Below are 27,417 nucleotides of genomic sequence, written 5' to 3'. Positions count from 1 at the left end.
GGTACTAAAAATACTGAGGTTGACTTATAAATACGAATAAAAAAGACATTGTGTTAGCGCCTCATTGGTGCTTGACACCTTCATGTACCTACGACGTTGCTGGCCGCCGTATGGATTCGGAATTCGATTATTGACATTGACTAGATATATATGATTGTGTTAATTCTGTTAAAAATTATTGATTTTTACAAAGAAGAAGAAATGTTATTTGTTTTACTAAAACGTTAAAATATATTAATAAAGTGATATGTTTAAATGAGTTGTATGTTCTTAAACACATTGTATCTACTAGATTTTACATATGAGCGTTTTTATTGTTGTAGGCATGTTCCTGTGTTCTTTAGATTACCAACAATTTTAAGTTATTCCTACTCAAAATCACGAGCAATCTTGATTTTAATCAGAAAAAAGTGTCCTTTTAAGAGTCCACGAACGCTACTTTTCTATGGATATTCGAAAATGTAACGCAATGGAAAATCGGAAATAGTAGGAATAAATTGGGATTATTTTTTCTCCGTTACAATAATGTTCATGATTCCGAGGAATAACCAAAAATTTCTTGGAAACCAAAGATTACGTAAACTTATTACGATAAAAAACGCCCTTATTGCTTTGTTTATGCGTCGAACTTGCTTTCGCTCTCGAAGCGATTGCAATTACTCCTATGCATAGTGCACATACGAGTATACCATCTATATCTTACTTGCTGGTAGAATGTGATTCCGCTTCCTGATAAAAGTTGTTCGCGTTCATATTTATAATGAGTTTAGTGCAGGCAGTACATGCACACTGCTAGTGCTTTATGTATCAGTTAGCCATATTGTGTTATATAACTACCTACTAGGCATCTGTAGTACTGAAAATGTTTTGAAATATGAGAGAACTAGGATAATTCAAAACTCTACATGTCACCTAATATTTATAATTTGTTTTAGATGAACTATTTAATTGAATATCTTTAAGGGCGAAGGAATGAAAGAAATACCGCCCATTTCCGATTATAAATAGTAAAATTGCAACCTACTTGTTTAGTCCATCAATAGAAGCTGCGTTGGTATTTGTGATCTTTACATTGAGAACAATATCTATTAAATAAAATATGAATTTTCATAAACTGTTCTGTAAATCAATTATTTTTTAAGCGTGAATGTAACGAATTCTACGTAGCGCTTACATGTACAGCTCAAATGTTTTATGTTTGCATAATATTTTGGAAATTTAATAATTTACTGGTTTTCCATTAGAGTTCACGGAGAAGGCCGCAGCATTGAACTAGTTTTTTTTACGCCGCTTGTTTTAGATTTTTTCTATCCAAATTATTCTGAGGCCAACGACAAATCTATGTGATAACATCAAAATAATAACAATAAATACTTTGGCTCATCCACATTTCTGCTTCTGGTGATGACATAGAGGTACCATAACTTTATATAGGTACATTTTATGATACTTCAGACTGCTTCGTAATAGATAGTAGACGTTATGTTTACTGACAAATAATTTTTTACTAAGTAGATGGAGTATAAAGGACAGCTTGCGGTCACCACGCCACGTATTGACGCATTTATACTAATTAAGTGTGTTAAAGTTTTTTAATGTTTGTTAAAATGATCTTTAGTTACTAAAGCCGCGTTGTCACTTAGTGTTCTAAACAGTTCTGAGCGAGCAATCGTTCGTTCGTTCGGATAAAGGAAGCACTTGCTCCAACAGTAAATGCGAAGAGCAAACATTTGCTCAAAACAAGATGTTTGCTCATACTAAATGATAACGCGGCTTAATGCAAATTACAAATATGTATTAACAAAAAATAGTGATAGATATTGTGTAAAGTAGTATACGATGCAAGTGAGTAATGAAGCATGTAGTACACCTATATGTTATGGTCTTCGTAAACACTTGATAAGGAAAATTCTGTATTTATTCTGGCTTCATCTTCCTGACGTTCCCTAGCTTTTTGGAACGCCTAGAGTCAGCGGCGAGGGAGCGGCTAAGAATTGGCGCTGGCACGTTATCACGAAAGCGACCGCCATCCTGGCTTTACAAGTTCAACACAATTTCATTGTTCTTAGAACTTATACGATCGCTGGGGAAAATAGTTGCTCTGGAATGGTAACCAAATAAAACACAGGGTGGATATCACAAGATGGAACGGCGATCTGGTGAGGGTTGCGGCAATATGTCGGAGAAGGACGTCAACGTCAAAGGACCGCTAGACGTTTAAGATGACGAAGACTATGGTTAATATGGAGCAAAAATGTCAAAGCACTTACAAACATAATATAAAAACGGAGTAATTCGTTAAAATACTTAAATACTTCGATTTCATTCAATCGTGCTTGCGAGAGCAAATTCACTTAAGATATAACAATAATTTAAACGGCTTCACACGTGTTTATAACATTTTACGAGCTTTGTCATATTCATCTCCATCAACAGGGACATCGTAGCTTCTAAGAATCGACAATTTTTCGTAAGAACCGTAAAATAAATACTTAGCGAAGATCTGTGATATTATGTACCTATAAATATGAGTACCTTTGTTCCACAAAATTAACTAACAAATCGTAAACCATACCTATTGCAAAGACGTAATGTCCTAGATAATCAGTTAAGAGAGTTGCTGTTAGGACATCTGTCTTTTAATTTCCCATGGCGAATGAAATTAGTCATGTTTCGTCTTGTCACAAGTAAGTTTAGTAGGTTAACGATACGAGTGTAGTAAGATGTATTTGTCCATACGCGTATAACTTGATCCACTGTTTTTGTGCTTTATCATTACATTACGTATGAGGTATATGCGTATTTCGAGAAATTTTACACAACATATCCCTACCGAATTATGCCTTATATTTGAATAAAATATTTGTCAAAAGACTTGGTTCAGGGGACAGACAATTGCAAGTAGGTGTAGGTACTGAGAATCTTAAAATACTAGAAATCTGAATCAGTCGGAAAGAAAAGTAGATATAACTTACGAATGTTGCTGTTTTTTGTACTTACGTACTCGGAATAGGTAATTAAGTCCTCCTCAGTGTGTACTTTCCGATAATTGTAGGTAAATCTGCTTACCTGTAAACAGAAATTATCACTTATTTTTTATTAATTAAATACACGCCTTATTTACATAGTATTGCGACAACAATATCTCTTTTCATGTTCTATGTTATCTTGGATAGGAATAAATAACTGATAATCAAAGAAAAAATGCTAGGTCTCATACTATCTATCGTACGTAATGGAAAGCACTGTGACCCACAAGTCGGCTAATGTTTGCTTTGATTCGGTTTGCTTTGTTATGCAAAGCTACCTCGTCATTATCATTGATTCCAATCGCGTCCGGAAGTACGTACTCTTTGACAAACAATCAGAATGCGTTACTCAAACGGTTACGTCTTCATCTATGAGTGAATCTAAGTAATATTCTCACGAACATTGTGTAATAGGTTTTACTTTGGATATTATTGTAATTTGTTTAGTTACGAGTTTAGTGCGAACTAATAACTGTTATGACATTTCTTTAAGTTTGTTATGAATTTATGAAATACTTGCGTAGTTTGGGCACGATTTAAGCGTTGTCAAATTTGGAAGCGTAAGTAGTGCAAAGTGCAAGTATTGTACTTAATTGCAAAATCCGCAGTAGTTTTCGTGGCGCGCGAGATATTGCGTGGAAATTACAAATTCACAATTTAATAAGTTTGTACAAAATGCGTTTTTTATTTGACGATACTCCAGAAATTTCAGTGTTAAACCTTTTTAGATTTTTGTAGCGATGTTTGTAATATGTATTTTTTAATCACGCTCTAAGTACCTAAGCACGCTTTAAGTATTGACTGCAAATAACTTTTGTCAAATATTTTTGCGTGCCCTGTCGTGCCAGGTATTAGGTATTTCAGGTGAATGTACTTATAGGATGCAGTGTCTTTAAAGATGACTCTTCACGATCTAATGAAGGAGTCACGATCGTTCTACTGAAGAGAACTACCGAATAAATCTGTTCTAAGGGCAACACGAATTACGAACGTTCACTAATTTAATTAATTGAATGTTTTCGCGAACGGTACGCCACGAAGCGCTAGGCCGTGCCACCGAGACGTAAATGGGTAAACTGAATACATCCACAGTCAGTTTTGTCTGGCATTGATTGTTTGATAGAGTTAGACCAAGAGAAGTCTGCAACGATTTTGACAGCACACGCAGTGCAAGTGTTATTTATATGTCATAATTTCATAGAAGTTTGACGTTTAAATTTAAAATAATACTTGCATTGCGTGTGCTATCAAAATCGTTGCAGACTTTTCTTGGTCCAACTGTATGAATCATGACTTGAGTTGGCTGCTTCCTACCACTATGCCTCTCGCTTTCGGTTGGACGTTTATCCTTATACCCTGGAACTTTTATTGTAGCGCTATAAAGCGCTATAAGCGTTTTAGAGTATTTTTTGGAGCCCGCGCCTACAGAGAGCGGTCTGGAATTCTGGGTTCCGCGTTCCGCGTTCAGAGTTCTGCATTCAATGTATAACTCTTTACTATAACGCACACAGGAGACGTTTAGACTGTGGCGGTCAGTGTCGGTAGTGTCCAACCGAAGTTTCGATTTTGGCATAAATAGGTATCATGTTTCGGTCGAAGATTCGGTTTCGGCCAAAAAAACCGAACGTTCCGCCCGTGCCAAAACTGTATTTTCGGTAGTAAACAGCCGAAGTTTCGATTTCGGCAGGTTTCGGCATAAAATTAAAAATTATTTTCCGGCCGAAACTAGAGCAAAACAGAACCGATACAGATTCGGAAATAAAAGCTAAAGCATGAACTAAGCAGATAAATTAATGAGTTTTTTGTGGACTAGACCAGGGGTCTCCAAACTTTTTTACCTGAGTCCCATATTGCTCCTCAGAATTTTCGCGCGGGCCACCGTCGGCGCCGAGGGGTAGGGGGGGTGTATCTGGTTGCTGCTGTTAGGGCTGAACACCTGGTGCCTGGCTCCCGCGGGCCGGATTGGACCGCTATCGGCGGGCCGGTTTGGAACGCTTCGCGGGCCGGATTTGGCCCGCGGGCCGGGGTTTGGAGAGCCCTGGACTAGACTGATTCATCAGGAGCAAAAACTTGATATACGATTTGATTATAAATACAAGATGCGACTTCAATAGTAATTAAGTAAATCTAAGTAGCACGCGAAGCTTAAAATTAATTAATTACTATAATTATACCTACAACATTGGCTTAATGTTTTAATTATATAAGCATATGTTTGGCCTTGAACATAGTAATTATTGAACTCTCAACGCCCAATATAGCCGACGATAGCAGTTGGAGAAGGTAACTGGTCTACTGGCGCCTCGCTCGAAACCGCAGTCGCCCCAGCCTACTAGATGCCCATGTGCGAAGCCCTCGACGAATATCTTCAACCGCCTCGCGTTAAGGAATAAACTACACGATTTAAAAAACTGACTTTTATTTACGCGGTACAAATATAAAAATACTCCTACAACGATTAGGCGGTACAGCTTCGGATCCCTCAGGTCTTCCTTGGTTTTCTTCCTTTGGTTTTCTTCCTTTTGGTTTTTTCCTTTTCGGCTGCTCCTGGTGTACTGTACGATCCGAAGCGGTTCCGTCTTACTTTTATACGAAAAATCAAGAAAGAGAGTCACCTACGATAGGGAGATAAAATCATGTCTTAATTCGCGGAATTAATCGGCCTGTGATTGGTCGCTTACGTCATACGGTCATTTTCGGGTGAATTTTCATTATCCCGCTATCGTTCTGCGACTCATATTACATATATCCGATTAATTACTAACTTAAAACTATTACAAATAGTTAACTACGTTCATTAGTTATAAAAACAAACGATAACAAGTTCACTAGTCCTTACGACTTGGTTTACAATAGATAGGAAAGCGGCCGAAATGAATACAATGGATGGTTTATGGCCCTTTGCCGACTCGCAGGCCTTTGTCTACCTGTGACTGCCTTATGATTCTTATCTAACTAGGTGACTAGGCTAACGACCTATAATATCTACAAATATTGTTATGATGTAATTTTAACAGGTTACGAATTAATTAATGAAACGTGTATGTTTCTAAGTGAAAATTACGCTGTATCGGAGCGCTGAGCTCGAATTTGGCCGACCAATGAGAAGCGGTCATTCTGTCCCTTTCATATTGAGACTTCCTTGTCTTGATCCGCCTTTCTTTGGTTAACCAATGACAGAGCCTACATTATTTTACCAAGTTTATAGTGATTACTTGGGAATTGGGAAATAGGTTTAACTTTGTTTTTTCCTAACTTACTATATGACCTAAAACTTATTACGAACCTACGACTTAAATAACGGATATTTTGAATACTTATGACTACTGACAATCTAATCGCGGTTTTCCCTACCTATCAATAAATTTTTATTGAGAATACAGTCTTAATCGAATTTGATCTTAATCTAATTTACAATTATCCGCGTCTTGTCGTAGCGTCGCTAACAGTAATCAAAAGCAGCATGATGTATCAGCCGATAGAAGTCCACAGCAGGAAAAAAGCATAGGATATCCATAACAACTGGTAGTGCTGTGTCCTCATCTTATCTCTCACTTATACTTTTATATCTTGATTTGATTATCGGTCTGCATTGTCTTTTTACAATGCGGTTCAGTTGGGTTTAGACTAGTAATTCAAACATGTTGTAATTAAAATTAATAATGTACCATCATCATCATTGCCGAGCTATGTTACCTGTGTTCCCTTATCAGAGAGTCAGCTGTCCTAATTATTAAGCGCCATTCCTGTTTATTTTGAGTTATCTCATTGAGGTCACGTTTCAGCAGCAGTACCTACATAACAGTGCATAATGCGCTTTTGTTGCCAACTTACATATATAATTAAATTATCGCATAAATCGTACTGCTGTAGGTATACTTACTCGTAATCCCATAAGTTCACGATAGTCGACCCTAGTAATCATAGAGCTAGTAAATAGAAACGTGATGGATCTTATTGAGCAGTCAAATAAATAAACATGACTAGTCAGCTTAACATAACTGAGGGCCCGATGCGGATTTTGAAATAGACATCCATTAGACATCTTTTAGACATCACCAAGATACGATAACGATATGTTTAAGATCTAACCTGTCAAATTTGACATTTGCGCGATTCTGGAGATACTGTTGAACGATTTCCACAGGATATGACTTAGAGATCCAATTCACATCTAATAGATATCTTACTCTATCTAACGTAAAAGTAACATTGGTTGCCCGAATTGCGCTGCAAAAGAGTACTAGTTGATATCTAAACTATAACGTATCTAGAATGGATCTAGTACGTGTCGTCTCTTGTGAATATCTTGAAGTTCGAATACAGCAGTGAGACGCACCTTGTTCACGCACTAATAAAATTCTGAGAATTGTAATTGAAAATGAAATTTATTCGCAACCAATTCAGCGCAGACAAATTAAGATACCTGAACAAATAAAAAAAGAACGGAATTACTTTTCGCAGAAATCGGATCCTGATGATATCTGTAGTTGTTTGCATATGAATTATTTAAGGGCCCATCAACGTGCACACTGGCGCCACTGCTAAATAATCGTGATTATTTAAATTTAATAAAAGATATATTAAAAAAAGGGGGCCGCTACGTACTGTATTTTGTATTTAAGTACCTTTTACATACATCAAACTAGTTTTTATGTTGCTGGATTCGTCGATCTATGAAAAAACAAAAAGCCCCGTTTTAACTTTGGACGCATAGATTGACGAATCCAGCAACATAACAAAACCGGACAAGTGCGAGTCGGACTCGCCCACCGAGGGTTCCGTACTTTTTAGTATTTGTTGTTATAGCGGCAACAGAAATACATCATCTGTGAAAATTTCAACTGCCTAGCTATCACGGTTCATGAGATACAGCCTGGTGAGAGACGGACGGACGGACGGACGGACGGACAGCGGAGTCTTAGTAATAGGGTCCTGTTTTTACCCTTTGGGTACGGAACTCTAAAAATTGTGTAGATTGATGTATTCAAAAGGTACTTAAATACAAAATACAGTACGTAGCGGCCCCCTTTCCGTTAAATTTAAATAATCACGATTATTAAATTTATTAATTAGCAGTGGCGCTAGTGTGCACGTTGATGGGCTCTTAATAAAAAATTTAATTCTGAATTATAGGTAACTTACGCTAAATCCTACTGACTCCTCATTAAACAAGGAATTTAATGTTTATAAAAAATTATGAAGTATCACGTTTTCTAGACGATAAACTTTATAAGTACATCGTCATACAAATAACCATTAAAATACCGCCTCATTGCAATTTTCTGTAACAACTCTATCTGAAAATATCTTACGATAATCGAAAGTGAAAGTCATGTTTATGAGTTAATAGAGGCGAATTACTATACTTTACGGTACACAGCACTTTTATGATAACTCTTTGCTAATTATACTCGTATTAGTCTATCCGTAGCGGTTGCATGATATTCCGTATCTAGTTGGAGGTGCATAAAATCAAAATCCAGTATTAACATTACAAAAATGTGACCTTGAAAGTAATTGGGAATAAATGCTCAAATTAATAATGCCAGGAAAATGTAGGTACATGTAGGTAACGTAGGATATTGTTGTAGAATGTAAACATTTAATGGGTATTCTATTGATTTTGTTTCCGCTGAAGGTCTACAGAAGCGATTAAATAACAAGATTTGCACATAAAAGTTCACGATGTTTACGTTAAGTAATTAATTCAATTATTTGCATTATGAACAAAGATGGTAGTTTTAATTAAGCACGAAACTTCAATTCCAAATACAGTCAAGATCAAGATAAATAATAAAATCGTGATTTTACTGTAATGAAAACTTCAATAGTAATAAATGGCAACCGTTGATTCATCTGATATTGCCTTAATTGGCAAATTTGCAATAAAACAAATCGAACAAGTAATTAATCAAGTGTAGGTATTGTCTTCATTTGTTATGTAAATAAAGCCGTTAGTAAACGAAGTACCTACAAGTATATTCGTGAAGTATGTAATTGAAGTGTAATACGAACAAAATGGAAATATGACTTCGTTTTATTGTAGGTACTTATACCTTATACCGAAACGTCATAACTTCATTATAATATGTAGAAGTAAAAACTTTTGACATAGCTCAGGTAAAAGGTAAATTAGTAATGTATCAAATATGTTCATGTCACAAAGGATTATGCCACTGAGACTGGACAGTATATTAAGCCTTTAGTTATGTGAACAGGAATTTAGCAGAACAAATAGTTGCTAGAAACTAGTTACATGAACATTACCCTACATCAAAAATCGACTTTTAATGCCAATGGTAACAGTAGCAACAGCAACCACAGTTAGTGTTAAAATTACGCTGTGTAGAACGTAAAAAATACCATAAGCAAAACAGATAATGCGTTCAGGGTTCTGTTTTTGTAAACATAAATTTACATTAAGTACATATTCATCGTTTAAGAGTTACCTTGATAAAATTTGTAATCTCCAGATAAGAATAGTAAAAAGTGTATTAGTAGATAAAAAAACTAAAAACGAATGCAATAATAATTACAAGCGATTGTATAAGATACTAAAAATCTTACCAGTGCATGAGAAGGTTAGGCATTTAGTTTGTATGGATGATTATGGTCAAGACAAATTCAAAACGCATAGACTACCGTTACGTAATCTCAGAGCAAGCACGCAACAAACATACGTAGAACATAAAGCGAATAATTACTATGGCCAAAGAACGCGAAAACATATGGTTCCTAAAATACTTAACCAATTAAGTCCAACAGTAGATCAGTGTAGCAGTAAGCAAATATTAAAGAAAAGGCTGCAAGCAAAACTTTTAGATTTGTATGATAATAGTAGTTAGTAGTAATAGTATATTGTTTGTATGGCATAACTCTAGTTAAGTAATGTATTAGGTATAAGTATGTAAGTTAAGTGGGTAGAACACAAAAGGATTGCGGCGGCGTGTTGTCTCCTCTTCTTTTTTCTATCTTTATAAACTCCATCACTTCCAACATTTTGTCCTCCTACCACCTTTACGCCGACGACCTTCAAATATACTCTCAGGGCTCTGTTGCCGATCTATCACAGACTATCTGCGCCATGAACACCGACTTGGAGAGCATTTTAGATTGGAGCAAACGTTACGGTCTCAAGGTAAACCCTACTAAAACTCAGGCTATGATAATAGGTAGCTCAAAGCTTACTGCTCGGATTGATTTTGGTTCTCTACCTGCCATTGTCTTTGACGGCATTCAGATTCCCTACTCTCTCCAGGTAAAGAACCTCGGTGTGATGATGGACCAGAGTCTCTCTTGGGCGCCTCAGGTGCGTGAGGTTAGCAGGAAGATGTTTGCAGCAAGTGCATCACTCCGCAGACTTCGAAATTTCTTGCCTTACGCCACTAAGATTGCGCTAGCTCAATCCCTCTTACTGCCCATATTAGATTATGCTGATATTTGCTATCTGGACCTTACGGAGGACCAGCTGAATAAGCTTGAGCGCCTCCAGAATCTCTGCATAAGGTTTATATTTGGCCTGCGCAAATATGACCATGTGTCACAATTCCGTTCTCAGCTCAAGTGGCTTCCTATTCGACTTCGCCGTGACTCTCATGTCCTCGCCCTTCTTTATGGCATTCTCTTTAATCCCGCTACACCACCTTATCTCAAAGAGCGTTTCAAGTATCTCTCTTCTATCCGATGTTCTCAGACTCATATTCTTGCTCCTCCTTCATCTACTTCAAAATTTTATAACACCTCGTTTACCTTCCGGGCTGTTCGGTTGTGGAATGCTTTGCCAGTAGAATTAAGATTAGCTAAATCTCTCCCCATTTTCAAAAATCAGCTGAAAGTATACTTTTTATCTCTGCCTTAAGTTGCCATTTTATATATTGTATATATGTAAGTATAAATATGTATTATGTATATATATATTGTATATTTATTTGTGTATTAGGTTTTGTTGTAATACTAATATAAGTAGTTTTGTAATATGTGTGTTTGTGTTTAATAGTCTCCATATTTTGCTCCGTGCACTACCTGTTGACTTTTGTTTGAGTTCTACATTTCCTGCTACCCAAAGGTTGTCTGGAAGAGATCGCTCTTTAGCGATAAGACCGCCTGTTGTTACCTGGTTCTATTTTTCCGTTAAAATTTCTTTGTAGTTTTACATGTATGTAAAATGTATAATTATTGGTGCAATAAAGAATATTAAAAAAAAAAAAAAAAAAAGGATTGAGAGCGCTTTATCCGCCAACAAACTGTCCTCAGTTTGGCGGAATATAAATATGTAAATACCCTGTAAGTTTTTTTGCGATAAATAAATTAAAAAAAAAAAAAAATCTTTGAGATTTCGATGCGGCAAAAGATTTAGCACATTATCGGTTGAATTTTATACTACTTACCACCACACACCTTAATGAGTTTCTTGATTCAGGAACAAGCAGATCGATAAGAATATTGAAGTAAAGAAAAACCTATTGATTAGCATAAAACTTTGAAAAAAAAGAAGTCACGCAAAGCACGATACTAGGCACAATTGTTTACAACAGCTCCTCATTAAACTTCAACAACTGGGCTCGTTTTATTTATTATAGACATAAAACAGTAAATTTATTGAAACGGAACCCAACATACCGGTTTTAAACGTAAAAGTAATCGAGTTCCGGAAGAAATAGACAAAGAGACGCGTGCGACGGCTTTGCATGCTAGAAGTAGGAAAAGATCGCGATTACGAGGCGGTGTGAAAAAGCAATTACAAATAACTTACGTAATTCAATAAGAGATGGCCAAGTTGGTCTAGATATATCAGATAGTGATACTGATAACAGATAAAAACTGCTTTGTGTATCCAATACAAAGTATGACAAAGTAAAAAGGAGAATTATAAACGACAAGCTTGTTGAATGTTGATGTAACTTGAAAAGAAGTTGCAGGTAATGTTATTTTATTGTACATTATATGACTAAAACTTAGTAATCCAATTAATGGCCAAACAATATTAGTAGATATTCAGTGTGTTAACCCAATACGGGTAATAAATCAAATCAGACATAAATAATTTACCCGTGTAATTATGATTTAAGAAGTTTTTTCTAAGTTACACTTAGTTATGACCCCGTAAATCATTATTGAAAATTTACCGAGCAGCAATGTACCTACTGCAAATATTAGGATACATAACATGACATTACGAGATACGAGATTTTTGGTTAATATTTCCATTGTACCTACTTATTTCTAGGCAAAAGTTATCTCAGTACCTATACTTCTTAGGTCCAATGCTAACCACCGTTTAAAGCAGCGGTCGGCAACCCGCGGCCCGCGAGCCTCCCTGGCTACTTTGTATGTAATATTGACAAATGACAATGTCTGATAAAGTCATAAGTATTAACAAAGTCCGGCCCGCGTCCCCTTCATTAACTGCTATGTGGCCCTTGGCTGCTAAAAGGTTACCGACCGCTGGTTTAAAGGATTGGCCGTATTGTATAATTAAAATATTTATACAGGAAAATGAATCCAGCTATAATATTTTGATATCTGCACGGAATTAGAAGGTCATTGCCAGTCTGTTATGTCACTTACCTATTTTGGCCTAAGAAACACTATACTAGACCTAATAGCAAACATATCTTAGCAGTGCAATTAATGCGCGTAATGGGTAAGCCACGTCGGTCTACTTCCTCGTATTTACTCGTAAACACATGTGACGTGATAGCTCTCGCCATAATTTCAATTCCATCACATGCACCGCAAGTAAGTACCTATTACAACTCGCTCGCGATTCCCCGGAATGGCTACTTAAGTTCGATCACGGCGTGATCTCGACTGCCTATACAAAATTACGCAATGTGCGACATCGAATATATCCAAGTTTCACTTTCGCGTGAGTTACAGTTTCACCCGCGGCCAAATCGACACATCGGGCACTCGGAATCAACGTACCGATTCGAATTCGGAACCGGTATTTTTTTCCTTAAACGTTTTTTGTTCGCTTGGGAAAGCTGATGAATCGCACTGATAAACCACTTATTGCAATCGTATTATGCCGTAGCGAAAGTCAGATAATCTGTAAAAGACTCAATCCTATTAGATCCATTGTCAGCTATCGCCAATGCACATAGTTCTGAGATTAAAGATAAGCAACTGCGAGTAGTAGAGACCGGGATAAAAATCAACACAACACCCACAGTCCCACATTTAACATTAGTAGTTATAATGGTGTATTGTTATATGTACCTATAGAAGGGAAGTCTAGTTAATGCAGACCACACTCTCGACATTAATTCAAAACATGTAAACCTCGTTGAAAAGCAGAAAACATTTCAACTTGTGAAGTGCGCTGGGTGAATTTAAAGACAGTATTGCAAATAGCGCGAATAACACAGATAACAATACATATCTAAATCAAATTACAAAATGTATTCTTGACCTATTTCAATCGACCCAAATGTCAAACGGTCCAAACAATGAGTCACCAGATGTAGAGGTGTGAGGTGAAAGCAATACATCGGGTGATTGACACGGAGTCCGTATCTTAAATGCCATTGGATCAAGGTTAGGCGGTGTGATCTGTTATTGTAATTAACGAGAGCTGTGAAGCATTCACGTTTTGTTTCATCAATAATAGATATGATAACTGATATACCTAATTTTTTTTTTAAAAACACCGTTTGTAGGTGTTTACACCAAAGTGTGAATATAATTATACTTTTTATTAGTATATTTGTAATAACTGCTCAGAGTAATAACTTTAACAGTCTTGTCTGTTATTATCGTAGATATAACAACTTTACGAGGCAGGAAGTAATTTGTGGGTCGGCCACTATCATTGCGAACTTAAATCGTGCTTATTTCTACTTAAACTAGTTAAACTACAATACTTATGATTTTAGTATGCTATGAGATCAATATTTCATTTCGGAGAAAATAGTTTCAAAGTTTTTGCAGTAGCATCGAAAACTAAAATATTCGTTTAATTTGAACAGTGTTTCTTAGCACAGCTACATTTCTTGTTAATATTCGTACAAACATTGAAATTCCGGCAAAGAAGGCCGTTTACTTTAAAATGCAAAATGCATTGCTAGATAAACACCGGACACAGGAAACCACCAAAGGAAATGATTAAAACCAGCAATTTTACGTAACAAATTATTAGGCTCCTTCCTTTGAACACAAATAACGCTATACAAATACATATAACTATTATAGATAAAACAAAATCTTAGGTATATTTTACAAAAAGAAAATACCTATGCCTGACAAAAATGTAAACGAAATGAGAATTATGATTAGATTTAATAATAAAGATAATCAATTTGACACGTTCTTGTTAAATTTAGCTATTCCCTCGTAGATTATTTAATTTTGGCACCCAGTGGCATAACCGAGACAGATAGAAATTTGTCACAGACGTCTGAGACCATCGGTAGTTTAACAGATTTTAATGATTCACGGTTAGTTTCACTAGACTTATATCGATCGGTAGTTTTGTTGTAGCGCCCTATTTCATGATCTACAAAGACCTATAAATATATATTACAAGTAGTAAGTACTTAATCTGATATACACGTAGTTGTCGATTAAACTATAATATTGACTACAACAGAAAATACATAATCGGGTTACGAATCAATATTGGAAGAAATAAATAAATGTTGAATGTACGGGTTAGGTTAGAACTTTTTGTAAATTCTAGTTGTTTCAAGGTTCATGTCTCATCTTAATGTTCCTCATTTGATTATATTACAAAACAAGGTCTGAATCACGAAATACTTTCCAAATTTCTGCCATCTTACTTCATCCAAGTTCGTTATAAGTGTTTTTATTTTTCGGTTTCACTATATCTTGATACTGGCAATATGAGTGCAGTAAGTATGTATGTAGGTACGTTACTGCAATGGCTACTTAGTAGCACACTATTATCTTTAGAATGGTATGTCAGTAAGATGAAGAACTGATGAAGAGTCGTATAATGGTGTCAATAAAGCATAATATTTACGTTGGTATGGATGGGCATTGGGCACGTCAGGCATAAATTGCATAATGGTCAATGTTGTAAAAATAAATATAATTGAAATGATTATATATATCTGTCGATCAGTGCCCAAAAATAGACGCGTTTTTATTGGTCATTTTTTTTTATTCTTGTTCGTTTTTTTGACCTATCGCAATAAGTAGCTTTCAAAATATCAAAAATATGTCAGTTAGTATAAATAAAACCTTAATTGCAGTGTACTTTATGCTGCATCACCTTTATTAGACAGAATGTATTATTCATATTGATGTCAGTATTTAATTTCAATAAAACCAGGCATGGACACGATTGCTTCAACGAGAAAAAATGCAAATAAAAGTAAAACTTTATTTTCGTGGCGTAGGGCAACGAACTTGAACGTCCTTTGGCGTCTTAAAAACAAAATTCATTGGGTCACAAAAAAATCTTAGCAATTGACGCACATGCATCCACGTTAGCGGGTGAGATTATTAGTCCCCTGCCTGCTATACGATCACATCTCAAAATTTATGATTATTGGAAACGTAACTTTATTATTTTTAATTAAGATTGAATCTTCAATGATCATAAATTTTTAGATGTGGCCATATAGCTGGCAGGGGACGTATGATCTCGGACCTGAGGGTCTACCGCGAAACACGAAATTTCGCTATCTGCCTCTCTATCGCTCGAATATGCAAGAGTGATATAAATATAAAGGCAGATAACGAAGTTTCGATTTTTGTGTTTCGCGGTAGACCCTGAGGACTTCCTAAAAGGTCGTAAACACCCTGACGAAGACATAACAAAAACGACCTTGTGCCGTCTGAGTAAAGCTTATATCTAGCTAGAACAAATAAATATCATGAGAGCTTGCTGTACTTAGTTTTAAATATATTTATAAGTACCAAGTTTATTAACGCTGTGAACTGTGAATTTATGTGTGGTTAAATCAGGTTTGCGAAAATGCGCTCCAGTCTTTAGAAATGCTAATAAATCTGCGTTTGTAAGAAATTTCGTAACCCTTAAAGTTCGCAGACAGGCGTTGCCGTACTTAGGCATTCCAGTTGTTGTCGATGTTTTAAATGAGACAGTAAATATAATTTACGCGTAAGAGGGATAAAGGTTGCTCTCGGAATATTTATATTTTATAGTTTAGCGATAAATAACATCATAGAAGGAGAACCTGAAGCTAAGAAAGGGAAGACCATACACAATAGAGACAGAAAGAGAGAAGTGAATTAGAAACAAATTGAAGAGAAGAGAGCAGTTAAATAGAAGGAAGTTAAGAATGCGGCATATGACAGAATCAGAAAGAGCCTACTTAAATTCCTATTGTACACTCACGAGTAATAAAATAAGGTCACTTTGTAAAGTTACCTGTTTTTTGCTAGTGACGTGTATGGATTAGGTTTGAATTGAATGTTTAATATATTGATTGAACCTAACATATAACTTTAAATTTTTCTCAAGTTCCGAAACAGGGAAGGTTTGAAGCTGATATTGGGAAATGTATCTAAAAGATCGATTTGGCAAATTTATACGTGCGTCGCCCAAAGCAATGTAAAATATTAGTAGAAATAAATACTGACACATTGCAGAAACTGATAAAGATAACTAGAGGTAGTCGCAGTTATTCCCCATAGCTAACTAACCTACTTATATACCTACGCTCTGGTGAGCCAGTTTAGTTCTTCTTATCTCAAGGTCTATAGAGTACATCTAAGCTATTTTTGCACTGACTGGAACTGAATAAAATGAGGGTATGTAATTATAAACGTCATATTTTCATATAAATTTGACATTAGTGATGACATTTTTACACTTTGTCATCGCAAATGCCATGAAGCGTTTGCTTGGTCGTACTCTAATAATTTTCGACTGATTTGCTTGAAGTATTAAAGGTAAGCTATGGGAGTAATAGCCCTGTTGTGATTATGAATGAGACGCGTTTTGCAATAGTTGGTAGAACTAGAACTAGCTCAGTTTGGGTGCGTATTGATTGCTAATTTGAATGCGTAATAGACCAACAAAGATTGTGCGAACCAGTTGAAAATACAATAAAGTGTTCTAGCAAAAAAAGGGGTTGTTATCTCCATTTTTTTGGTTCTTTTGTATGTCACGTATGTAGGTAATTAAACCTTATGAACAAAAAGTTTAAGGATCATTGTTTCGTTTTTAGTCTGATTGAGTTTTTAATTTTTAGTTATACAGAGTTCATTCTCCGTGACATACTCGTAACATACTTTATTACAACATACATGTATAGGTACTAATAAATATTGTTATGGACATTTTGTAAAATTGTCTTAAAAAAAGAAAACTCAAATAGTGCTCACATATCTCGTTGATCATTCAAGTATATTTTACGCAAATTACAGTTCACGCCGCCTTCAACCAAGGAATTCAATAATTGTGTGGTTTTTCTGAACCAAGTCCAATTTCAAGCAATCTCTATTCGATTCAAGGAGCAACCGTTTCCCAACCAATGATGACAGTTGATGGAACAACAGACGAAGGCCGTACAAATTGAATTGTTCTTGCCAATGACAATTTAGGACAATTGAATGTCGGCGACATAATTGCCTATTTTCGATTACACTCTCGGAATAATGAGGATTCGGTACTTAAATCATAGTTATTATGAGCGGTGTTTCAAGTCCCTGCGGTCACGATTTTTCGTTGGCACAATATTGCTGTAAATTGTCAGCTGATGGATGGTTGTGATGAAACAAAGTAAACGTTTTGTTTGACTGTGATGTTATGGCTCACGACTATATAAGGAGGGGTTGTAGTAATCTAAAGTGTCATTTAAATGACACCACTATTTTGCCGTGCTTAACATATACATTACGTAGGTACGTGTATTTGAAATCTAGTTTAAATGTGTAATGTGAAGGTACTTACCGCTCCTAACGTCTTTAACAGGCAGATATCTTTGAGAGTGAGTAATGTAATTTATCTAACCTAAAAACAAAATTATCTTCAGTAGAAGGCTGTCTTCTGGTTCAAGCAGGCCCTTGAGTCATAGTTTTAAGCTATAACCAGTTTCAAATACGATAAGTCATAAGTTTTTTTTTTTTAATCTTTATTTAAAGAGCTTAGTCACTTTTGTGACGATGTCGCTCTGTACGTATACAAAATTAAATGTAACATTATCTTCTACTTAATCCTAAGATCAAAGATACATGCTTCATACGATAATGTATTGATTCTGTAAATTGCGTTGGAATTTTGAACATAATGTTGCTTTGCTTTCTCTATAGTTAGTATGCATTGAAGGCAGAAATCTTATTATCTATTACAAAACAACATCGTTCTACAGTCAAATCGCAACTATGTATTATGTATTTCATTCATCCTGTGTTTCCTTCGAACAACTGCTACTTTTATTCTATACTTATTATAATCAGCAGAATTTCATTGTGTTGGTGCATAGCCGAGACAAGTAAATAATATAGACTCTTAGTCTCCATATAAATTCATCATCTAAACTATAGTACTGCAACGGCTATACATATGTGTACGGCCGTTCCAGGATCGTAGGATCAGTCGGTGTACACAGGGTGCAATTGTTATATTTGACCATACGCTGAGGGGTGAATATGTGGGTCATACTAAACAACTTTTACTATAGGGCAAACCCTGAAATCACAAAAACAGTATTTTCGATTTTTTTTCGCGATTTTGGGGTTTGCCCTATAGTAAAAGTTGTTCAGTATGACATACAATACATACATACCTATCTACCCCTCAGCGTAGGGTCAAATACAACAATTTCATCCTGTATATACTAAACATTACAGTCGTCGTTAGGTATTTGACTCAAATGAGTATTCATTCAGTAAGAGATACGGGAACAAATATAATATAAGGAGAGCTTTATTATGAAGACCCCGTACGCCAACCCCGCCAGCGGGCGTACAAAGCCGCTAGATGGTGTAACGCTTTTATTTAGGTACATACTTGAGACTACAATATGTTTTTATATGCAGATTAACAGTCGTCACCATATACTCGTCCATGTAGCATAGTGTTTATGTATTGCATTGTAATCGTGTTGCAAGCTCCGTACCCTTCAGACTCCGACATGGATACCTCTTCGATGACATTTGAAGATTGCCCAACACTGGGGTTAGTGTTTAAAATAGTTGACAGAGGACTTTAGTACCCACGCGTATAGAATTTTAATTAATCAAATAATTGTGTGCTTTATTAAGCCTACGGTTTATTTTAATCGAGTATGATCTTATGAACTGTACGGTTTTCATCATCCATCCGAATTACGAACAGCAATTTAATCCACATAAAGATGTTCATCTCCTTTCTCAGCCAGAAATCCTCGTGTTTACAAGACATCGTATAATGCAGTAAGCCGCAAAGTTTCACAAACAAGGAACACAAAGGCGGCGCCCGCGCAGAAGAAGAGCATGGCGAAACGGTGTCGCAACGCGAGAAGCCTGATTATCCATTTTGGCGGTAGATTAAATTTTGAAATGTCTGGAATCCCTTTTCATTATCATTAAAACTGTGCATTCGATTAAACATCCATTTTAAATGTATGTCTGTTGGTATGATTAAATTAACTCAATTCATCAAGTAAACTTGTTATAAATGTATCATTGGCAGATATCGTTTCAATTAATACCTAATTGATATGTGATGACTTTCTGATAGTATATGATTTGATTTCGACCGATATTAAAACCGTGAGTCATTTTAATGTATTTATTTCTATTTTCATTTCATACTATAATTAATTCATCTAGGTTGTAAAAATGATTCGTAGGTATTTAAAAATACACTGATAAACACGAAATTGAATTGATTTATCAAGTAAATATTAAATGATTTGTTAAATACCTGCTTTAAAGTTAAACCGACTTTAAAAAAGGAGGAGGTTATCAATTCGACCGTATTTTTTTTATTACTTATACTTAGTTCCCTGATTTGTCGTAAAGTGGACCGATTTGGAAATTTTCTATTTTAGTTTAAAACTCTTTTCAGTTGATCCCATTGTCATTATAAATCTCTATAATTCGTTTTTTTTGGATAAATTATATTGTATAAAATGATTAAAAAAGAAATCGATGTAGACAGATCTGAGGGTAATAGTTTACGTAATGTTTTTGCAACGTTTTTGTAATTATCGGACCGCTAATTAGTATAGTATCATCGTGCAATCTATGTAGAATATTCGTTATTTCTGAACACTGAGGAAACATGCGGTTATCGGTCGTAATAACTCGATTACTTTTGAAAATGTTGATTAGACATTCTTGCAAGACAAACATGACATAACATAATACAATAATGAACGATAATAATAATGAAATCAGTAATCAAATTCATATGGCAATATTTGGCACGATTTTGAAGTTTACGATAATGCATTAAGTAACAAAATAAAGAAACAAAAGCATAACAAACGCGACTTACGTAGGATGACGCTAAAAAGTGATAAAATAAGGTTACTTGTAATCATGGCGGACGTGTGGTATCTCAAATTGGATGAATATTAAAACAAAACACCTGTCGGATCGATAATTATCTTTACTGTGTAATTAGACAATGTTGTCTACAATGAGGTCGTCGGATAAGAGGTTCGGATGCGTTTCAGGGTCGAATGTTTGTAACCATTTTCTTGTTCGAACGTACTACTTTTAATAAAATCTAAAGCTTAGGGATAACAACAGATGATTCTGATGTGTTATGGGGTTACTACAAGTCAAATTTTATTCTTGATGATGATGATGATAATGAATTTAATTTTATTCTTAGTATAGTATCTGTTCAGTTTGTGTTCACGAAAATTGGCAAATAAATGACTACTTGGTGAGTTTAAAAGCAAATGGGCGACGTTCATATGAATAACAAAACAATACGAAACAAAGACCTGACAGTGTAATCTTCTTCCAAAACCACATTCTTGACCAAACTGCAAGTTTACGTGCAGTCGTAAAGTCAAAGTACATTGTCAATATTAGCAGAGGGTATTGAACTGAGAAAGGACCCAGGGCAATGTACAGGTAAGAGGCTGCGTCACTCGATGATGAAGGAAGATTTTTAAAAACACTAAAGGAAAATTAAAAATTCTTAATAAGAAATTATTGTTATTTAATGGTGCTTGAATCACCTTTGCGGACTGGTTAATTGAGTGGTTTGCGGTCGGTATATTTTTGGAGTTGCATATATTTTATCAGATGGACAACAAAAGTGCAGGCATCAAGGTTAATCATGCATGCATGGTAAGTATTTAAAGTAATTGAATAACGGATCGGATTAATCGATTACAGAATCGAGTCTATTACAATTCCGAATAAATTGAATTAAAATTATACTACCAAAAAATTTACTTTTACTTCCTGACGTGATGTTAGTAAAGACTGTTAAAAATTAAAGCCAAAATACTACTTACATCCCTACTGCTATTTATTATAATGTTTGATTCTGTCATTAGATGTACAATTAAATAAAGGTAGACTTGTAGTTTTTTATTATTCAAAGTTTGTAGGAAAATGTTTGTCTTATTGTGTTTTCATGACTTATTGTGTTTTCTTCGACGCTGATGATTTTACATTTACGAATAATTTAGAATGGAACAGTTACATTTAGCTCTTACATTAACAATAGCATTTTGAATCTGTCTGTAAGCATTAAAGAACCTTGCTGGGCTTCCATTGTTACTCGACAGTACTGGAGGTTGAAGCAATTAGGCAATATTAGGACTGACGCAAGGAAATCCTTGGCCAAAGAAAATCTGCTAAACGCAATTTGATGGACATTAAGCTTCATTGTTGGAAAATATGCGATCAATTAATTTCGTAAATGCATTACCAACTTCGACAAAACACAGCTTTTGTTTTAAATCTGATCGAGCTAAGACAAATAAGACAATGCAGTGACAACAATGGACTTTGAAAGAACTAGTTATTACGGACAATGGGAAACTAAAAAAAAGTTGTTTCCGCTAAATTGGGACACTAGGTTGTTATGAAAGTTAATTAAGACTTAGGCACACTCTATTCAGAAAATTGGTTTAACTACAGACGTATTTACCTACCTACAAAATATTATACTATTAACACAAATTTTTCGACCTGATGTTTGTCTTTTAAAAGATCGTAATAAAAATAGCAAAATGGAGTCGCACATTGCCTAATAAGTTACCTATTATCTAGATATCTGTTTACGAAAGGATATCGCCCTATTATTTCGTCTTTCGATACGTTAGAATATTTTTGAAATGCTCGAGTATGCACATAATGTCTTCTTAAGTAAGTATCTTGTACAACTTAGCATTCAATTTTAAGGGTAACTAATATTCATAAGCTCAATTTATGCCATTAAGGCTTGTAAAATGTTCGCTGGTCGATGTTAATAAATTTCACGGTGTTATCAAATATCAAATTTGTTTGGCGCCGTTAGGTATCTGGGTCGCGTCGATCGCTGCCTCTAATATGCAATGTTATGCTTATGAAGTGAATAATTGCTGTGACCTCTTCATTTGTTACTTAGCGTTTAAATTTCTACTGGCCTAGGAATAAGTTATATTTATTTATTGTATTTATTTATTACCAATTGTATTTATTTATTTCTTGTTTAAAATTCAATTAATGTTTGTTATATTTTATTTGTACACTTATGACTTGTTAAAAGTGCTTATTTTTAAGCCTGCCTACTTGAATTTTTGAAGTTTTAAGTTGCATTTGATTGACAGTTGACACCCAATTCATTGAATCATACAAGACAGTATGAACCAGTTCGTTGTATCGATTCATAATTTAGATAACTGAATTGCTATCCTAAACTAAACTTACGAGTATATCAACCGGGATATGGACCGTGATAACCTTTTGATTTGTTTTCGAGATCCCGAAATCACGGGAAAAGGTAATCACGGTCCATATCCCAGTCAATATAAGTCTAGTGAAACTTACCGTGAATCATTCAAAACTGTCATCCTTAAACTAAAACTAAAATTGAACTAATAACCATATTTATTTTTCTCCAATATGCTCGGAAATGTTCACCTTATTGTAGCAAAAATAGTACGCGAAGTTCTTCGTTATTGTCAAACTCTAATAAAAAAAAATCAAACTATCGCTGTCCTGCTCTAGCGGACGGGAAGTAAAAAAACACTACAGTAATAACTTATTACTGTAGTGTTTTATACTTTTTAAAAATAAATACGCAAACAGCCAATTATTATAACCGCGAGCCGCGTCTACACGTCCCGATCAGCATTTCAAGCTATAGGATAGAGTGAGATAATAAGATAAACGACCTTACTAGTCTCGTTCTTACAAGACCGTTGTGCTCGTGTATGATCGTGCGAATACTGCTTAATAAAATCAAAGATTATTTTTATATTTTTTTAAGGATCTCATCGGTGTTCATAAAGCTTATATAGTTTGTCAAAGGACTTTCTCATTTCAATCATAGACAAAGAGAATCATACTATCTTTGTCTTACACTAGTACTAGCACCCAAAAGAAAAGGATGGGTATAGTTTTCCTGGTTCTTACTGACTGACAAATTTGTTTGACCAACTATATTGCACAATTATATTGAATGAACGAATATTGAATGGTACTGAATGGCAGAATAAGTTTGTGCCTTTGGCTTTTAAAAATGTAAGAGGGAAATAGTTTTTGACTTGACATTTTGATGTGAAGGTTCGATTTGAGTGATGCTTCATGCTTAAATAATTATTTTACCTTATTTCCTCGCATGTTTGGAGAAAAGCACTATATATGCCTCGGCAGGAATAGCAATTCGTGGATTCGTCTTCTTTGTCGGACTCCGCTTCGCGTCGTCCGACAAAATCGAAACTCATCCACGAATTGCCCTTTCCCGGCCTCTGCAATAATGTACTATTAAATGTCAGGTCAATGCCCGACTTCAAATTACTCTGATTCAAAATATGCCGCTTCTTTTGACGTCGACTGCAACGAGCTTGATGTTCCCGTGCAAAATTAAGCAAAGTAGTCTTTTGTAGTTGACTACCATGCCATGACTACCACGTAAAACATTATCATCTCGTTGGTTTTCTCTCATCAGCGCTTTTTTGTTTTTAACGTTTTTTGGTTATTCTTAGAAGTGTATCATTATTTACTTCATAGTGTTGTTTTCTGTTACATTTTATCTCATGACATGACCATTTGAGCCATATTTAGCATTTTTAAAAACAACAATTTATTTAATCAAATTTAATGTACGTTTCCAGCATTGCATGCATTATCAAAACGTCGTCAAAGTTTTGCTACATTACCTATTAATTTGTTTCTATGTCAAATACGTCTAATCTTTTTGTAATCGTGAGGCGTGTCGGTAAGTTTCAGGTCATTGTCAAGCGTGCAGTCATTTTTTCTGCGTGAAATTTACCGTAAAAGTTGTTTATAAATTAGCTTTTGCAACAAGTTTTCGAACAGTTCGTGAACCCGTTTGTGTAATGTCTACTTAATTTTTAGATTTCATTATTGTTAAATTATTCTGCGTGTAAATTGGTGTCTGCAAGTCTATTCGAGATTTTAGATATTAGGGTTCCGTACCCAAAGGGTAAAACGGAACCCTATTACTAAGACTTCGCTGTCCGTCCGTCCGTCCGTCCGTCCGTCCGTCCGTCCGTCCGTCTGTCACCAGGCTGTATCTCACGAACCGTGATAGCTAGACAGTTGAAATTTTCACAGATGATGTATTTCTGTTGCCGCTATAACAACAAATACTAAAAACAGAATAAAATAAAGATTTAAATGGGGCTGCCATACAACAAACGTGATTTTTGACCAAAGTTAAGCAACGTCGGGAGTGGTCAGTATTTGGATGGGTGACCGTTTATTTTTTTGCTTTTTTTTTTGTTTTTTTTTTGCATTATGGTACGGAACCCTTCGTGCGCGAGTCCGACTCGCACTTGCCCGGTTTTTTAGATTATTTTTTATACTTAATTATAAACATTTTTTGGAGTTTCCATGATCCGCGACTATTTCCAGATTATTTTATATTTAATTGAATAGGGTTACCTATTTTAGTGTTTCAATGTTGAGCAAAGACCCCTCTTTTCCTTCATTCGACCCTATCTTTTGGATTGTGTCACGATTCCATGTGGAATGCTTCAAGTCGTTACACCATCTTTCGTTTTTAGGGTTCCGTACCCAAAGGGTAAAACGGGACCCTATTACTAAGACATCGCCGTCCGTCCGTCCGTCCGACCGTCCGTCCGTCCGTCCGTCCGTCCGTCCGTCTGTCACCAGGCTGTATCTCACGAACCGTGATAGCTAGACAGTTGAAATTTTCACAGATGATGTATTTCTGTTGCCGCTATAACAACAAATACTAAAAACAGAATAAAATAAAGATTTAAATGGGGCTCCCATACAACAAACGTGATTTTTGACCAAAGTTAAGCAACGTCGGGAGTGGTCAGTACTTGGATGGGTGACCGTTTTTTTTTTGCTTTTTTTTTCGTTTTTTTTTTTTGCATTATGGTACGGAACCCTTCGTGCGCGAGTCCGACTCGCACTTGCCCGGTTTTTTTCTCATTCCAGATAGTCAATAATTTTATTTTGGTACTTATATGACAGATTTTTATCTTTCCGCCAAAATTTGCGTTGTGGTCCTTATAAGTTTGTTGCCGAAAGAAAAATGATGATGCGGAAAAAAGAAGCGTAAGTAAGTTAATATTTTTAATGAAATTAATATGAATTTGAAAACATTTTACATGTAAAATTATAAAGAAATTAAAACGAAAATTACATATAACTAACAGGCAACGTATATAAATACTTATAGAAAGTTATTATTTTAAAGTTCTATTATCGCAAAATATGTTTTTTTTTTGTGAAATAGAAACCTCTTGTTTCTTTATTTTATTAAAATCAATGACGATCAAAAAAAAGCTAACTATGTTACGAGATGAATCACCGAAAATTCCTTCATATCAAGAAAGTATACACACGTAGTAATGATGTTTTATTAATCATAATCAATGAATAAAACTAAATTAAAACTAAGAAATCTAAAACTCTCAAACACATTATAAAACTACTGGAAAATGGTACCACGTGCAACCCCCGGTGCAAAGGTAATACGGTTTCGATAACAGGAAAGAGTCTTTTTGTTCATAGTGGGTATATAATTTTCAGTTCCTTGATTACTTTGATTAGTGTTTGATTGTTTTAGTGCACGATTACAGTCATTATTAGGTACTCAGGTTTTTGATATTTCAGCTTGCAATGAGGTTTAACGATAGGATATCCTTATTTATGTTATTATACTTTGTTCTTCGCTTGAGCAATTATGTTAATGTCAGGTACGATATTACGAATATAACATAATATCGTAATACATACTTATACATAATATAGATAGGTACTGTAATTACCGTGTTAGATAAAACACAGTTTTACGATTTCATTAATTACTATTTAAATACATTTTTACAGTTTCTACATCGTGATATTGACGATCATCATCAATATGATACATGGATAAAGTACTACCTAAAATTAAATAACCCCAATCGATGCCATTCGATGTTAGGCCTTGAAAACGGGGTCGCTTTTTGGTGAGCCACTTAAGTATTTACTGTTTTGCTTTGTCAATCGCTTTACCTTTTTAGCGCTAAGTTATAAAAAATATAAATAAAATGACCGAGATCACTACCTACCATATATGTACCCACCTATTTGTACTTTTAAGATTTTCACTCGGAAAATTTGAAAATAAATTTGAGCGTAAGTTTATTGACCGTTTACAAATTAGCAAGACTTTAAAAAAAGAAAAAAAATAGCATGTAAAAGTTAATACTTACGCCAAAAGGCTCCAAAAACTTTTTTTAATGGAACTGACCGTAGAACATTCACTTTAGACTAAATATTTAAAAAAATAACTTACCTATAGCTGGCTGTTTCCTCGAGTTTCCCGCAGGAACGGCGGCCGCAACTGACACCAGCAACAACACGGCAAAAGCACTGGCACCCATTTCGAAAAAAATATCCGACACGAAAATTAAAAAATCTCTTTTCACGATTTTCAGGACGCAACTATTTCCCGCGTGCAGTGCAGTAACATTTGCGCCGCGCGTCGATGTCTGTGCGCGCGCAGTCCTCGACTAAATCCGCTGCGGTACTTTCTATTGGCTTTATGCGCGTGCGTCCGGAGGGCTTTGTAATGCGGTGCAGGAAAATGTTTACAAACAAAATAAAAATAAAAATCGGCCCAGTCCGACCGCGCATATATAATAAGTTAACCCGGCGTAGTTAGTGTATCGTTTTGCAAAGAAGGCATAATTATTTGCGTAAATTTAAAAACAACAGCAACAACAACAACAAAAACAAAACTTTTGTCATAAATATATGTATGTTTGTATGTAGGTATATTCTTTATTGTACATAAAAATAAAAACAC

At 35.2% G+C, this 27,417-nt stretch overlaps 1 protein-coding gene across 1 annotated transcript in view; it reads right to left on the bottom strand.

The window, feature by feature from the left end:
* The window catches only part of LOC134794254 (uncharacterized), a 68,148-nt gene extending 41,015 nt beyond the window's left edge, over nt 1-27,133 (bottom strand). Inside the window, exon 1 of the mRNA XM_063766011.1 lies at nt 26,905-27,133. Within this exon, the coding sequence (XP_063622081.1) occupies nt 26,905-26,992 (88 nt within the window). The 5' untranslated portion in view covers nt 26,993-27,133. The remainder of the gene's footprint in view (nt 1-26,904) is intronic.
* Between the last annotated feature and the right edge of the window lie 284 nt (nt 27,134-27,417).

The sequence above is a fragment of the Cydia splendana genome, chromosome 10, assembly GCF_910591565.1.
Source record: "Cydia splendana chromosome 10, ilCydSple1.2, whole genome shotgun sequence".
In the NCBI taxonomy this organism is placed as follows: Eukaryota; Metazoa; Arthropoda; class Insecta; order Lepidoptera; family Tortricidae; genus Cydia; species Cydia splendana.
The sequence above is the reverse complement of the archived record's forward strand: the minus strand, read 5'-3'. Positions and strand labels throughout refer to the sequence as shown.